General features: G+C 34.2%; 2 protein-coding genes across 3 annotated transcripts; one reads left to right on the top strand and one right to left on the bottom strand.

The window, feature by feature from the left end:
* Positions 1-204: 204 nt before the first annotated feature.
* LOC122586509 (SNAP25 homologous protein SNAP33-like) lies at positions 205-3,418 on the top strand. Of its 2 annotated transcripts, none has more exons than XM_043758492.1 (6): positions 205-308; positions 985-1,498; positions 2,311-2,404; positions 2,517-2,650; positions 2,891-2,988; positions 3,187-3,418. In XM_043758492.1, the coding sequence occupies exons 2-6, from the start codon at positions 1,037-1,039 to the stop codon at positions 3,284-3,286; spliced, it is 888 nt and encodes a 295-aa protein (XP_043614427.1). In that variant the 5' UTR covers positions 205-308; positions 985-1,036; the 3' UTR covers positions 3,287-3,418. The 2 variants fall into 2 exon arrangements, with proteins under 2 accessions (XP_043614427.1, XP_043614428.1); XM_043758493.1 differs by having other exon boundaries at positions 216-308; positions 995-1,498.
* Positions 3,419-3,954: 536 nt separating this feature from the next.
* On the bottom strand, positions 3,955-14,025 carry LOC122586508 (pre-mRNA-splicing factor ATP-dependent RNA helicase DEAH1-like). The gene is made up of 25 exons (XM_043758491.1): positions 13,897-14,025; positions 12,930-13,029; positions 12,696-12,826; positions 12,381-12,572; positions 12,206-12,277; positions 12,022-12,108; positions 11,753-11,786; positions 11,598-11,652; positions 11,178-11,237; positions 10,976-11,047; positions 10,729-10,792; positions 10,523-10,602; positions 10,319-10,386; positions 9,853-9,907; positions 9,670-9,727; positions 9,519-9,587; positions 9,364-9,432; positions 8,988-9,077; positions 8,207-8,293; positions 6,766-6,881; positions 6,284-6,350; positions 5,145-6,191; positions 4,856-5,042; positions 4,664-4,764; positions 3,955-4,435 (listed from the first exon to the last, which is right to left on the bottom strand). The coding sequence occupies exons 2-25, from the start codon at positions 13,021-13,023 to the stop codon at positions 4,250-4,252; spliced, it is 3,141 nt and encodes a 1,046-aa protein (XP_043614426.1). The 5' UTR covers positions 13,024-13,029; positions 13,897-14,025; the 3' UTR covers positions 3,955-4,249.
* Positions 14,026-15,371: the final 1,346 nt, after the last annotated feature.

Here is a 15,371-nt window from a genome sequence, read left to right as displayed (position 1 = left end):
GGGCAAAATTAAGAAAAAAAATTAATAAAATCCACATTTAAATTTTTATATTTTTGAATTAATTTTTAAGAATATGAGTTTCATTTTCTTTTAAGAAATCGTATATTTAGTCATTTTAAGATTCTCAGAAACAAAAAGAAAAACAAAAATAGAAAAGAAAACTACCCCCTGAAAAGGTTTTTATAATTTATTCGTCACCCATCAAAGACTTTTTCTTGACAAAATATTCAATTCCCCCCACTTTCAACTTCCTCTCTAACATCTTCTGCTATTCTTGTTGGCTGCATATTCTCTCCCAAATATCAAAGGTACAATCATTATTTCATCCTTTTTTCTTGTGCTTTTAGGTTAAAGTCTCAAACTTTATCTTACTCTCATCAGTTATGAAAAATACCATCTTTTCAATTCATAAAATTTTGCTACTTTCTTGATTTTTTAATTCATATGGGTTTTTCTTATAATTTCATGGGTTTTGCTTCAATTTAGCTCTTGGATGTTCCGTTGTAGAGAATGATCAATAAAAGTCGAGACTTTATTATCATTTCTAGGCTTAGTTATCTTTAGAAAAAAAATTCTCTCTTCTTGATGTTACCTTTGTTTGGTCAACTGATTATTTGATTAGGTGTAACTGTTATGAATTAATCTTTTTAAAGATACTTGATACATAAGGACTAAACAATTAAAAACTAGTCAATACCAACCCTTGGTTGATAAAAATCATCATTTGAATTAGTTCATCACAATATTTTCTTGAATTTTTGGTGTTTGATGGAAGTAGGTGACATTTCTTGACTTTATTTTCGCATATGAAAATAATCAAGAAATTTTAAATTTTTTGTACAGTTTTAACCGATATATCTGTTCATGATGTTTGCTTGGTTTTGGTTAACAATCTTTGGTTTCACAATTCAACAAGTCGATACCAGTCTCAGAAAAATCAAAAAATTTATTTGAACAACTTGTCTCAAGTTCCAATGTTTTTAGTTTTTTTCAGGATCCATATAATCCCTGATAATCAAATCCTGAAAGATCAAGTATGTTTGGGCACAAGAGACCTCATCTTCACAAGACGGCTAAACAAAACTCAGTCCCAAGTCAACCTACTGCAAATCCGTTTGATTCTGATGATGAAATTGATAAAAGGTCAACTCAGAAACCGTCGAACAGAACTTCATCCGAACCTTCTTCATTGACCCAAAATTCAACTGTCAGTCTTTTTGACGATAACGAGGTTAAAGCAAAGTCATATGCATCAAGAAACAAATACAAGAATGATTTTGTTGATTCTGGTGGTGTAGAGAACCAAAGTGTGCAAGAATTGGAGCATTATGCAGCGTATAAGGCCGAAGAGACTACAAAGGCTGTAAATAGTGCATTAAAGATTGCAGAAGATATCAGAGAAGGTGCCACCAATACTTTGGTAACTTTGCATCAACAAGGTGAGCAGATTAACCGAACCCACATGGCTGCAGCCGACATCGAGCAGGATCTCAGTAGGGTATGTTATTTTTTGTTATTTCAATTTTAGTTTACAGAGCTTCAGTTATCAAACCAAGGATCGTTGTTTGTTCAAATGTTAATGGCCTGCTTTTATGGAGTTCCAAAGTAGCTAAACCAAACCGGACTGAGCCAGTTTGACCAACTGTGCTTCTATGTAAACGACTTGTTACCATAAATAAGAGGTGGATTCATTATTTTATTAAAGGATCAAATTTGGGTTGTATTGCTCATACGGTTCAAAACAAAATATAGTGAAAAGGGGAATGGGACAAATGAGTCGAATGGGCTGAAAGCCGCATAGTGTCTATTGTTGATGCATGGAACCTCCAAAATCGTTTTTATTTAGTAATACCATCATTGTAATAAACCAAAAAGGAATTATTTTTGTAATCATAATTAAATACATTAGATATTTCTAACATGTTAAAAAGTGAGCGAAAAAGTGATAATGTGAACCGGAATGTTTTTAACTTACTAAAATAACCCTTTGTGGCCCATTATCCAACCCGACATGCACATTTTGTCATCTGCCCACCTCTTTTGTAAGTGAAATTAAAGTTATATATTTGTAAATATAAAATGTAATGATACAAAATAGAGCCAATACTGGCATGTGTTCACTCTCTCATGTAAAGAGCATTATCATGTCATTTTCTACTAAATTTAATGTGATTTAGTTGACTGGAAACCTAAGGTATAGCTATTGATTTAGTATCTTCTCTTAGCTAAGACTACACATGCATAACCGCTGTAGGGCCGAAATGTCATTTTCTGCAAATCTGAGAGGCCTGCTTTTGTTTTCTTTTTTAGGGCGAGAAGCTCTTAGGAAGTCTTGGAGGCATTTTTTCTAGGACATGGAAGCCAAAAAAGGGCCAGACTATAAAAGGACCAACAATGATCAGAGGTATCTAATTGAAATTAAGTCCTATGATTAGATATTGTTTTTACAAACTATAAGCCTGGATATGCCGGCGGGAGGATTTTTTTAGTGCTTTCTGAAGTTTGTAAGTTTATAGATGATCCTGATCGGAAGAAGGGTAACCATTTGGAGCAAAGAGAAAAACTTGGACTTACAACCACCCCGAATAAGGGGCAATCACGTTCAAGAACTCCACTCCCCGAGTCTGCGGATGCAATGCAGAAAGTTGAGGTATGAAACAGTTAACGGAAAATTTGCACTTCACAAGAAGTAGTCTAGTCTTTTTTTTCTTCGTTTTTTGTCTAAAATAACGCCACAATTACTCAAAATTTTCACTTTACAACAGCCCTATTTAACACAGGTATTCTAATCAAGAGTTTGTCAGTCGTAGCGTCACATTTGTCTCTTCTAATTCATCAAGGTTTCTTGAAACTAATACCTGATGCCACCCTCTCATTGGCATAATAACAGTATGAAAAAGCAAAGCAGGATGACGGGCTCTCTGATTTGAGTGATATACTGGGGGAGCTGAAGGAAATGGCTGTTGACATGGGTTCTGAGATTGAGAGGTTAGTGTTTTCTAATAATGAAAATGAACCACATGCCCTCTGTTAAATATCTAATGGTTTTAGTCTGTAGCCTTCTGGTCAGAGCGGCTGCTTCAAGTGACTGAAGTCTGAATACTTGTTGCATGTCTGCAAATTAAGAGGCAATGTTTCGGGTCTGAAAGTTGAGCATTTCTCTGAAAATTATTTGACATTGTGCAGGCAAAACAAATCACTTAATCCTCTTCAGGATGATGTTGAGGAGATCAATTTGCGAGTGAGAGGCGCGAATCAACGTACTCGACGCCTGCTTGGGAAATAGATTGAAGTATTGAACCGTCTAATGCCTCCGTAGTTCCTTCAACAACTTCACTTAAATTCTTTTTTATAAAGAACTGTTAGTCCAATGTCAATTATCTGAACAACAATCGTGCTATTCTGAATTTGTTACCTCCTTACTGCTTGCAATTACATTGTTATGTGCAACTCTTTTATGTACATAATACAACCAATGTATTTTGCCATCCTTGAAACTTTAAACTGCTAGTAAAATCTTCAATAGTGCCAATTTGATTCGTTTTGAGTTCATTTAAAAAAATTTGTTAGTGGGTAAGAAATTGACTACTAAAGAAATGAGTCAGATAAGTAGGATTGTTTCATTAAAGTAGGTTATTACTCTAAGATGAATGCGCAATGCTAAGGATGGCTTTATAACTTTAAACAGTGTAAAAAGATTTATTATACTAAAAAAACAAACATAAAGTATATATTGTTTAAAGCTAAAATGATGTCCCGCGACAAATTTACGACGTTATATGATAGATTTACCACGGTATATACCCAATAATCATTTTCAACATGTTTGTCTGTTGAAAGGAAAAAACCTCTAGCTGTATTCAAACATTCGATTGTTTAAATGAATTAACATCTGGTATGTAAACCCCACATTGTTTTGAAGGTTAAGCAAATTAGGGCATTTCACCATAAGGATACGTTCAACTTCAAGGTCATTTATAATTCTGTTAACTGTAACACTACATCTATAAAGTCTAATTAAAAAAATGATTATCAATGGCATATAAGTTCAAAGATATATGCCTCCCTGTTTACCATATCATCTACCTGCATTTTAGAGCCACAATGACGATTGGAGCCTCTGGTATACATGAAAAATAGCATTACCACTGTCACCTATGCCTCGTGATCTTTGTTTCGCACTACAAGATTTACAAAATTGTATTTACAGGTTTTCCATTACTCACCATCTTACATCTTTGTGAATGAATCAGTCTTTAACTGCACGGCCTTCTCCACGAGGCATTTTCTTTGATGCCAAATCCTCTACGTCTTTGAGCTGATAATAATGAGGAGCTATTTCCACGAGCCACTCGGGTTTTAGTTCCGTGACCTGTCTCATGTACTCCTTAGTAGTCAGGACTAGCTCGTGGTATACCACCCACCTAGGAAGTACCTTAACAAAGAAAAAACAGGCATTAACAAGTAGTGTTGACATTCTAATCATATATCAAAATATTGAAGTTTTCTGTAACAGAGTATATCTTTTTCTGACATTCTAATCATATATCAAAATATTGAAGTTTTCTGTAATAGAGTATATCTTTTTCTGTTTCATATTCTTATTCGGCCATACCACTTTAGAGAATCACAAGTTTAATGCGTATACAATGTAGTAATGTACCTGTGCTAAACCAGAGCTGGGGTGAATATAGACAGTCTGAGGATGTTTAACAGTTCTGTAGGTTCCGTTCTTTTGCATCTTTGCTGAGTGGGGAAAGTACCCTGAAAAAGCGAAGACAGTTGAGTATACAATTATTATTTTGTGAAATTAACTTTACAAGTAATCAAACTTTTAATTAAGTTTCTATACAACCTGAGGTTATGGCCTTCTTAATTCCTTCCAAATCACCAGGGTTTGAAGTTAATTCAATTTCAACTCTTTCCAATAGTCCCTCCAACTGATCTCTTATATCCCTGGCACGCTTCATACTTCTCACCTGAATGTAGTTCTCATAGCACCACTGAGTAGAGAAGTTTGTTTCCTTCCAAGAACTGTAAACCTGAAAAAATAACAAAAAAACATGCATTTAAAGTTTTAAATACTGCCTATTAATGGAAATACTAGTATTTCAAAATACAAACTTATGTCAATCCCAACATACCTTAAGCAGTGCTATGTGATCACCAACATTACCCATATGAAAATTCAATCGAGCATTGTCTGCATGGACTTGTTTATCTTTTGGACGATAAAAGATGCTACTTCCAATGGAAAGCATGGCAGCAATTGAAATAACCTCATCAGAACATTTATACTTCTCAGATGCCACAATCATCTTGGACAGCATTGGATCAAGTGGAAATTCAGCCATCTTTCTACCCACCTTTGTCAATTCACCATGTTTATTGAGTGCACTTAAGGCAAACAGTAGCTCTAGAGCTTTAAGTAATGCTTCAGCAGGAGGTGGGTCCATGAAATCGAAATTTAACAAGTCATGGATCCCAAGACTCTTTAGACTCAATACAACATTGGCAAGGTTGGTCCTCTGGATCTCTGGGACAGTGTTATCATCTAAATCATTAAAATAATTGTAGGCTGTATACAACCTGTGGCACCTCCCTGGACCCGTACGTCCAGATCGACCCGCCCTTTGATTTGCAGATGCTTTTGAGATGGGAGTAATGAGCAATGATTCCATCCCTGTTCGAGGGTTATAAGATTTCATCTTGACAAATCCTGGATCAATCACATATTTTATTCCGTCAATGGTCAACGATGTTTCAGCGATGTTAGTGGCAAGGACCACCTTGCGGGCCCCTTCTGGAGTAGGCTCAAATATTTTTGCCTGAAGCTCGGTGGGAAGATTTGCATATATGGGACATATTATAAGTTCTGCTATTTTACTCCCTAGTCCCCGTGTTCTGTGTTTCAGGATTTCCTCAGCTGTTTCAATTTCCTCTTGACCAGTGAGAAAAACAAGTATGTCACCATCTCCAGGAGGTTGAGTGACATGGATTTGGAGAGCTGTGACAATTGCAGCATCCAGGTAGTCAGCCTCCGGTGCTTTAGTGTATAGTATTTCCACAGGATATCTTCTTCCCGGAATTCTGAAAATTGGGGCAGAGTCAAAATAGTCACTGAACTTCTCAGCGTCGAGAGTGGCACTCGAAATGAGCAACTTGAGATCAGGACGAAATCGAGCGATATCCTAACAAAAAAATAAGAGAGAATAAGTTGTTAGTTCAAAAGTGTGGTCAATTCTTTGTTCAATTACAGCGAGGCTGAAAGTTTTAGCTTTACCTTAACTAAACCGAACAAGATATCAGTTGATAACGTTCTTTCATGAGCCTCATCCACCATCACTACACTGTTTTTAAGTTACTTGACGTTAGTTTGTTAATATATCAATTACAAAATAGGCGGGGTGGACAAGCTGGGTACAGGTTGTATGCAACACGGCTAATTTGTAATGATAATTCTAGAAGGGGGTAGGGCTGCGTTTTACTGCCAACACATTTCCATTTTTTAATACTATAGCAAATTTATGTATTAAAAATGATAACAAAGTCATACTTCTGAAATCCGAATTAATCTTTTAGCAAGGTAATTTAGGAGGCTATACATCAAATTCAGCAGGTTTCAACTTGTTTGACCCATTTCATTTTTAACTAAGATTCTAAATTGTAACCACTTTACCCATTGGAGAAAACATATCAACTCATATTTAGATGAATGGGTCAAATTACAAACTCGAATAGGGGTAAGAAAAGAATACAGCATACCTGTAACTTGCAAGATCAGGTTCACCAAGAAACTCTCGCAGCAGCATGCCATCAGTCATATATTTAAGCACTGTTTTGTCAGAAGTACAGTCTTCAAAACGTATTGAATAGCCAACCTAGAACCATAAAGCAAAATGTTTTTAGAAATTGCCATATTACAGGTCTATTAGAGAGCAAATAAGCAAAAGCAGCAAAAGTATGACGAAAAATCAGATAAATTGTGTCAATCTAAGAAGCCATATTGATAACTTTGAAAACTAAGAGGAAGAAAAATATAAGTTAAGTCTCTACCACAAAAGTATATTAGCTGAAGTTCATATGAAATTTTACTGTATCTATGGTATTTAATTCTGTGTATCATATCTAGGGCCTGTTTGGTTCATGGAATTCATTGGAATTCAATGGAGTGGGAATGTAAATTCCATTACTTGGGCTGTTTGGCTAGGAAACATACGGAATTGAAATTCACAAAATTCCTTCAAATTCCCTCATTTGACTGAATTCAAGACTCCTTGGGTTCATGGAAGGAAAGTTTAAATTACAAAGGAATTTATGTACTCGTACCTTTTACCAAAATACCCATAAAATCTAACAAAATTATATCCTTCTTAACAAAAACTAACCCAGATAACAGAAATTGTGAGTATAGTTGTTATACATAGATAACAAACATCAATGAACAAAACACTGTTCAACATTCGTAATTAACTTTTTGGACAAAACCCACCAAATCTTGGGAAGTATCAAGAACACCTGATTGTTTGCAACAAAAAAGCGAAGTATGATGGTAGGAAAAGTCGTTGGCTCCATCAAAAAATTTCTCTGTGTGATCTTGTCTGATTCATCATGTTAAACTTCTCATTAGTTTATACAACGTTGCTGCTAGTGAGGTTGTTATGCAAATTTTGAGGTTGAAGAAAGATGTATGATCTTGTATGATTTGATTTGGTGGTAATGGTAACTTTTTAGGTTGAAGAAAACTGAGGGCGACAGTAACAATGGAGTTACTGATAGTTTTGATTATCTGTTATACAATTATACGGAAATGATTTGTGGTTTTAATTATTGGAGGGTATCAATGTCATTTTTATCTTATGTAATATTCCTATTCCAATGATATATTCACAAACCAAACAGGATTACAAAAATAAAAAATTCCAATTCCTTCTATAAATTCCAATCCTATCAAAAACATTCTGCAAACCAAACGGCTCTCTAGTTGTTGAAAGCATAAGTTACACCTTTTGCAAGAAACCCTTTTGGGTGATATAAGCATATTTCCGTCCATCAGTACATAACGATTTTACGGAAGCTTTATATATAGCATAAAAGAAAGTGGTGCCAAGTGTGTGTGTGTGTGTGAGTGAGAGAGAGAGAGAGAGAGAGAGAGAGAGAGAGAGAGTAGGCATTATTAAAGCTAAAACTAAACCACAATACCTACCTCATGCCCAAGTTTGACTCCCATTTCCTGGGAAACTCGGGCAGCAACACTCATTGCAGCAACACGTCTAGGTTGCGTGCAACCTATCTGCACAAAAGAGAAAAAATATATATATAAACAGTCTAATCTAAATCAGAATTAAATAAAATCATAACTTGCACTACGATAACTTGGCTCATTATTGTATTGGTATGTGGCATCGAACGTATGTTCTTCAAGAAACATTCAGTAACACAGTATACAGTAGAAAATAAGATAACCCTGAATGTTTATAATCTTCTAAATGATGGTCTCGGACAAAATTAGAACCCATCAGATTTACCTTTAGGATAAATACAGTTATCTATCATGAAGTCATAAACTAACTAGTCTAGCAAATACTATATTGTTGCACCAGATACGACAACAAATTAGAACATAAACTATTATTCCACCTGGCACCATGGGACAATTTTTTAGCGTTGCAAACAAAAAGTCCGGAAACTAAATGACACTACCCCTAGATCAAGACCAACAAGATTCCACCTGAAATAGATATGTTTTTGTAAAATAATCAGAATATTAAAGGGAAAAAATGTTTTGCAAAGTCAGACTGTCTCTAGAATCGACATTCTTAGATTTAACTTTTGCCAAATAAACTGACACATCCTGAAATTATCACAGAGAACTAAAGGGTAAACTTATTTAACCCCCCCCCCCCCCCCCCCCCTCCTTCCTCTGGAAAAATCAGTATGAATTTATAGCACATAAAACTAATAAGCCTCATAACTGAAAAAGATACCATTCCACGTTTCGTGTAACCAGCCTCATGAAGATATTGGGGTATCTGAGTGGTCTTTCCGGATCCGGTCTCACCAACAATAACGATAACCTAATTGTGGATCAGTCGAGTATAAAAAATAAAATTAGAATAAAAGTATACATTTAGAATAAAAAAATAAAAAAGGTATGGATATTTAAATACTTTGCTCATCTTAGCCCTTAGAACTATGGTTAACACACACAAAACTCTTGTACATGAAAATAACTGCCCCTTTAAATAATAAGCAACTGCCATGTACAATCCTTTATTGTGTGTTAAACATAGCCCTTATGGCTATGGCTTAGCATAATCCTAATTACAAACAGAGCAAATAAGGCAAGTAGCTGAAGTAGACCTGATGCTCTTCCACAGCTTTAAGCAAAGACTCTCGGTACGGATATACAGGTAATGTTTTTCTGTCTGCCTAAAGGCCAAATATAAAATGTCAAGTGAGAACAAAACCATCACCATAAAAGGTAAATCGACAAAGGCATCTAATGACCGACATACCAGAAGCTTCTCATGTGCTGTTTTTGCTATAGACTTCTCATGTTCCTCCTCATCTACTTTGTCATCAATCTGTAAATGAGAGAAAGTCATCAGACTAGAGTGGATAAGGCCAAAGCAAAATTACCACAACATGATAAGGTAGACTGCATACATTTTCACCACCCATGACTTGTCCATGTATGAACTCAATCTGGTCCTCAAATACAAAACTGAAGAGAAAAACACACAAGATGAATTCCTTGTATCCAAATAAGCATGTAACGAAAGCAATGTAAAAGCACATAAAAACACCGCAATCTAATAAACAAAAGAAATGTAAATAGCATATACATACTCGTAGTCATCAGATTGCTTTTTGTTCTTTGATGCGTAACTTAGGGTTGCTTTCTCTGCAAATTGACGACAAGTTAGTTAACTAGTCTTCTTTATTCATAACTAAGAGAGGATATGTTAGGGCTTATGTGACTATTTTATTTGCTTGCCATGCCAGCTTTTAGCTGTGTGTAATTTTGTGGTTTTTTGGGCTTGTGGTTTCATATAAATGAAATCTTTATAAATCTTTTTCTTGGTTGTTATAGTTTATTATTAAAAATTCTTCCTCTGATGTCTCCAAGCCGGCCATAATAGACTCGATAGACGGTATATATGTTAATCATTGTTTTCAAATGATATTAGTTTAAATATTATAATTATAATTAATTCAATTTGGGTGTGTATATTACTGTTGCTGTACATCACACGGGACATAATCTAGTTGGTAAATAAATTATTCCATATTGGCTTGGGTAACTACAACATACTAATTTGATGATCCTCCCATGCTTCTTGTTCAGCAAACGGGTTCATCTTATCTCCATCTTTTGAGTCTCTGTAGTCACAGGAAACAAAATTATTGAAATCTTACGTTATAGTTATAGTCTGTGATAAAAAATTAACCAGAATTTACAGCATCATATATAGCCATATATAGAACTTTTTATAAGTCAAAATGATTGGATTCTTACCTATAACGCTCCATAGCTACGGCAAATCTTTTCTCTTGGTTAACCCCACCTTCTTCGTCATAAGCATCGGGCATCCGATACTGAAGTCCAAAATATGATGTGACGTATGTTTAAAATTAGCAAAAAAAAAGGAAGCCTAACACTAAATATGATTGAAGAATTGAAAGTTTAAGAGCAATCTGAAATATCAAAAGGCAACAAATAACCTCATTAACGTTATCATCCTCTTGAGAACGCTTCTTGACTAGCTCGTAGATTTTCTTTTTATATCTGCAGAAGTAGAAGACTCATTATCAGCAAACACAGGATATGCATGTACTGTATAAAACCATCACGCATATGAAAACATGCTTACGAATGCAAAAGGTGAAATAAAAGAAAAAGAAAAGTGATCCACTTCACAAAAAAAATTAAAACTTGCACAACTAGATGTTCGTCTTTAAAAAAAATCACCTTAGTTCACGCTGCTCAGCCTCTGTGACTTTGACATCCCCAAATAGATATTGTTCGTCTTCAATATCATCTCTGTAATTGAAGAATATAAGGTGAATATATCTTGTACAAAATCAAGTCCATAACAATCACCATGCACCTACAACTTACAAAACTATAAAAAGTATAAGAGTTAGAAGTAGCTTATAGTCTTTAAACATGCCTGATTTCCTCCAGTTTCTTCTGCTCCCTTTTCTTGAGATATTCTTGGCGCGATACTTTTCTGTAAAGAGACAAATGTAATTTTTCTTTTTAAACTACTTCTCCCAGTAAAGATGAGTTTCTTAATATATATATATATATGGGGGCTAGTTATTGTCAAAACAAATATTGTAGTGAAATAAATAGGATAAGATCTTGGCCATGGATCATGATAACAATGATGCACAAAAATTCATAAAGCACCATGCACAAAATTTCAATAATGCACAACAATGTTGAGATTAAAAAAAAATTTGTTTTATATGTTTTACTTTAATACTTGTTGTATTTGACCCAAAATATAATCAATCATGCTTAGCGTCATGAAACCTAAAACTAAAAAATACAGAATTTAACAAAGACTAAAATGACTGGTTCAGACCTTAAGGTACCAATATCATCTTCTTCCAAGGCATTGGCTCTCCTAATTGCTTCTTCTGTTTTCCAAATAATTGAAACAGGGCCAAAAAAAAAATTAGTAGTAGAATTCTTCGTAGATTTCAGTATATAACTAAAAAATATGTAAACAAAAGAGACCTTCCTCCCTCATAGACAACTTTTGTTCAGTCAGCTGTTATTTAAGAATAAAGAGAGAAAAGTTAGAAACAACTATTGACATATTTCTCCATCCAGCAATAAGAAAATAAGCAATAGTCATAGTTGCCCAATCATGTTTCACATCACAGAATAGGATCATATTTCAGTAAAGCATAATTGTGAACAACATATCAATTTTTGGAGGACCAAAAATCAATTCAAGACTTCAAGTTAAAAAAGAAATAATTAAATGATCATTTAAACCAAACCTTTGCTGTTCTAGCTGCATCTTTTTCCCTTAGATGACGCTCCAACTCTTCTCGTTCTTTTTGATCACGCAATCTTTCTTCTTCAGACTGTAATATGAATATGAAGAGAATTAATATTGAATAAAATGGTTTATAGAACAAACTAATTGTCTTCTGATGCCAAAAAATAAATATTGCCACATACATCTGAATCTTCCGATTCATCATGGGAAACTTTCTGTTTAACGCGTCTATCTTGTTTCAAAACTCCAGCGCCCTACATTACCACATACATTCATTAACAGTGCCAAAGTATTACAATACAGCCACTTGCTATAGATATAAATCCGGATTTATCATAAAGAGTATATGCATTAGACCTCATCATCATCGTCTTGGTTTTCACTCTTCTTTCTAAACCGTTTCACATGTTTATCGGTCTTTTTGGATTGAGAAGCAACAGAAACAGAAGGGCCACGCTCAGCATTGTCGTCGTCGTCTGCCTCCAATAGCTTGTAAGTCCTCTGCTTTCTGGCTAGCATTGCTGCAGCCTCTTCTTGTTGTCTATAGACCTATTAATTTAAAAGCCAAATGGACAATAATGCAAGCGTTAACAGTAATTCTTTCAAAAATCATAGAAGGTTTGTAACATGAAAAACGATGCCAATTATGTAAAGGAAGAAAATAAAACGCACATTTGTTCCAGAACTCTTACGGTCAACTTTTTTGAATATTTCTTCAGCAAATGCACGGGTGTCATTGGAAGATGGCACGTCCATATCTTTAAGACTGTTTAATATATCAGAAGGAGTTGAAGCTTTCTTAGCTGCACATAGATTTTTTGAAAAAACAATCAATTTATGTGTCTAAATAATGATATAACAATATACACTAAAATACGTCAAATGTTAATCTTGAAGATAACTTACATATGCTAATCACATATTGGACTAGCGTTGGTTGTGAATATCCAACAAGGGACATCAATTTGTCTGAAACCCACGTCTTTAAGTCACTCCCCATATTTAACTGCAATCAAAAGCACCAACATACAATTATAAAAGCTTATTGAGTTGTAAAACAATATACACACCGGGCAAAATAGAAGTCAATGTCTTTGTTGGGAGCAAAAGAGTTAAAGGTAACAGTAACTTGAATTTTAAATAATAATTTAGCACCCCACCACATTTACATGGGTAGAAGGCCTTACTCGAATCCTGGTAAAGAATAGTGACCTTTATGTTTCCTTATGTGCACGTTGTAATAAATTTTATTCAAGTTTTTCAGTTCATTTGTTACCGTCCGTTATCTAGTTTGTAAGAAACAATAATTCATGAAAAAAAAATCCACTAACTATATGATTATGCTTTGAATCAAATCGCATTCACAAATCTCAACCAGATATACACTATCAACAACGACAGTTCGAATTCTTACACTCACCGCCAAACTGCATTCGGCCCTAAACCCTCCAACTATATATTGCCACAAAAGCTAACACCTTACAAAGTTACTACGAACAGACCAGACCACTCCTTTCTGAAAAAATCCAGTAAATTTGTACCTGCTGACCACTTAATCCACTCTAAAGTATCACGAACCGAAATTCGTTCAGAATGAATCGTCCCTTCGACATCCCATACTGTTTGGTCAATCAAATACTAACGCAAATTTGTAAACTCTTTAACTTTTCGACATTTATTCCTTAGTTTAAACCCTAACTGTTAACATAAGGCCGCATACTAGCTATGTTTATAAAGATATATATATAAAAGTACATAATAATATAAAGGATAACAATTAGAGCATAGATATGTAATAAGTTTTACAGCAATACAATTTTTGATATTAATATAGCAGACTGTCTATGATTTGTAAAAGAAAAAAAATAGTTACCTGAATCTATATGTAGAGCGATATATAATAAGAAGCTGAAAAGATGCGAAATGAAGACGAAATCGATGCCCAATTTAGGGTTTTAATTTTGAGATTTTGGGGGGGAGGATTTGCAATACTTCTGTTAGTGTTGTGAATTCCCTCTTTATCAACCCTTACAATTTCTCCTTCAAATACTATTTCTCTTGTTTTTTCTTTTTGAAAATACATTTATTGGCATAAATTGTAGGGAAAAATCGATGTAACATATTTACATGAACTTCTTATTAACGGTAACCTATTTTGTTTTTTTCTATTCAAAGGATTCTATTTTCAAAAAGTTCATAATAAAAGGTATCTCATTAATTTTTGACAGACAAAGCTCGTTAAGTGCCACTTCATCGATGTCATGTCATCAGTTTTGCTGACTTGACACTTGACTTTGACCGGTCAAAGTGTCAAAGTCAAGTGTCAAGTGCCACGTCAAAGTCAAGTGTCATATCAGCAAAAATGATGACGTAGCACTTAACGTGCTCCGTCTGTCAAAAACTAATTAGATACCCTCTATTATGAACTTTTTGAAAATAAGATCCATTAAATAGGCGAAAACAAAATAGGTTACCTTTTTATGGATTTAAGCCTAAATTGTAGGGTTAAATATATATAAAATAAAATAAAAACCTATTTTTTCAAAAAAAATTAAAATAGGTATGTTTTGACTATTAAAGGACTATGTTTTCAAATTGTATTGAACAAAGGTAATATTGTTAGTTTTTAATGTTAAACATTCGTTAAGTATTAACATGATATGACACATCAATTGAAAAAAGGTCACATCATTAAAGAAAATGGTCAATCTAAAGATTTTATGCAACAATATCTTTATTTCTGAAAATTAGGTATCATTTATCAATTAAATAAATATAAATCGGTGATGGGTTTAAAAATGGTGGAAGAAAATTTCGGTGATCGGTGATGGGTATGAAAAAACTGAACCAAACCATGTTTTGTTTTCAAAAACCAACATCAGTTCAGGTTTTGATTTTGTATACAAAAAATGTCTGAAAAAACTGAATCGAATCAGACACTCAACAATAGATTTGTTTGTGAACAATATTTGTCATGTTCAGTTTAATTACGATTCGGTTTTAATCTATTATATACCAAGCGTATTTTTGATGACATCAGTGGGAAATTTATTGTTTCTCGTTATGTGGTATAGTTCATTTCGGCATACTCAGGGGTGGTTCAACAATATTATAGGATTAGGTGATCGCTTTAGGCTCTAAAAATATAGAGCCCTAAAATTTTATAAGCTAAAGTTAATGTTTAAACTTTAGACTAAGTATTATTATATAATTTACCAAGAACCGGTTCCGATCCGCTTCGGAACCAGAGCGAAACCATTTTTTGGATCCAAAAGTGGAACTGGTTTTAAACCGATCGGTTATTGAGGAACCTTTTTTCATGGGTCCAGATTTCGGTTAATCCGAACC

The sequence above is a fragment of the Erigeron canadensis genome, chromosome 2 (assembly GCF_010389155.1).
Source record: "Erigeron canadensis isolate Cc75 chromosome 2, C_canadensis_v1, whole genome shotgun sequence".
In the NCBI taxonomy this organism is placed as follows: Eukaryota; Viridiplantae; Streptophyta; class Magnoliopsida; order Asterales; family Asteraceae; genus Erigeron; species Erigeron canadensis.
This window is presented reverse-complemented; position numbering and strand designations above follow the sequence as displayed.

Coding starts and splice junctions, on each gene's coding strand:
- LOC122586509 (XM_043758492.1), top strand. CDS start 1,037: ATGTTTGGGCACAAGAGACCTCATCTTCACAAGACGGCTAAACAAAAC. Junction 2,405..2,516: donor AGGACCAACAATGATCAGAG/GTATCTAATTGA, acceptor GTAAGTTTATAG/ATGATCCTGATCGGAAGAAG. Junction 2,989..3,186: donor ATGGGTTCTGAGATTGAGAG/GTTAGTGTTTTC, acceptor GACATTGTGCAG/GCAAAACAAATCACTTAATC.
- LOC122586508 (XM_043758491.1), bottom strand. CDS start 13,023: ATGGGGAGTGACTTAAAGACGTGGGTTTCAGACAAATTGATGTCCCTT. Junction 12,573..12,695: donor GTAAGAGTTCTGGAACAAAT/GTGCGTTTTATT, acceptor TTAAATTAATAG/GTCTATAGACAACAAGAAGA. Junction 9,588..9,669: donor AAGTCATGGGTGGTGAAAAT/GTATGCAGTCTA, acceptor TCTCATTTACAG/ATTGATGACAAAGTAGATGA.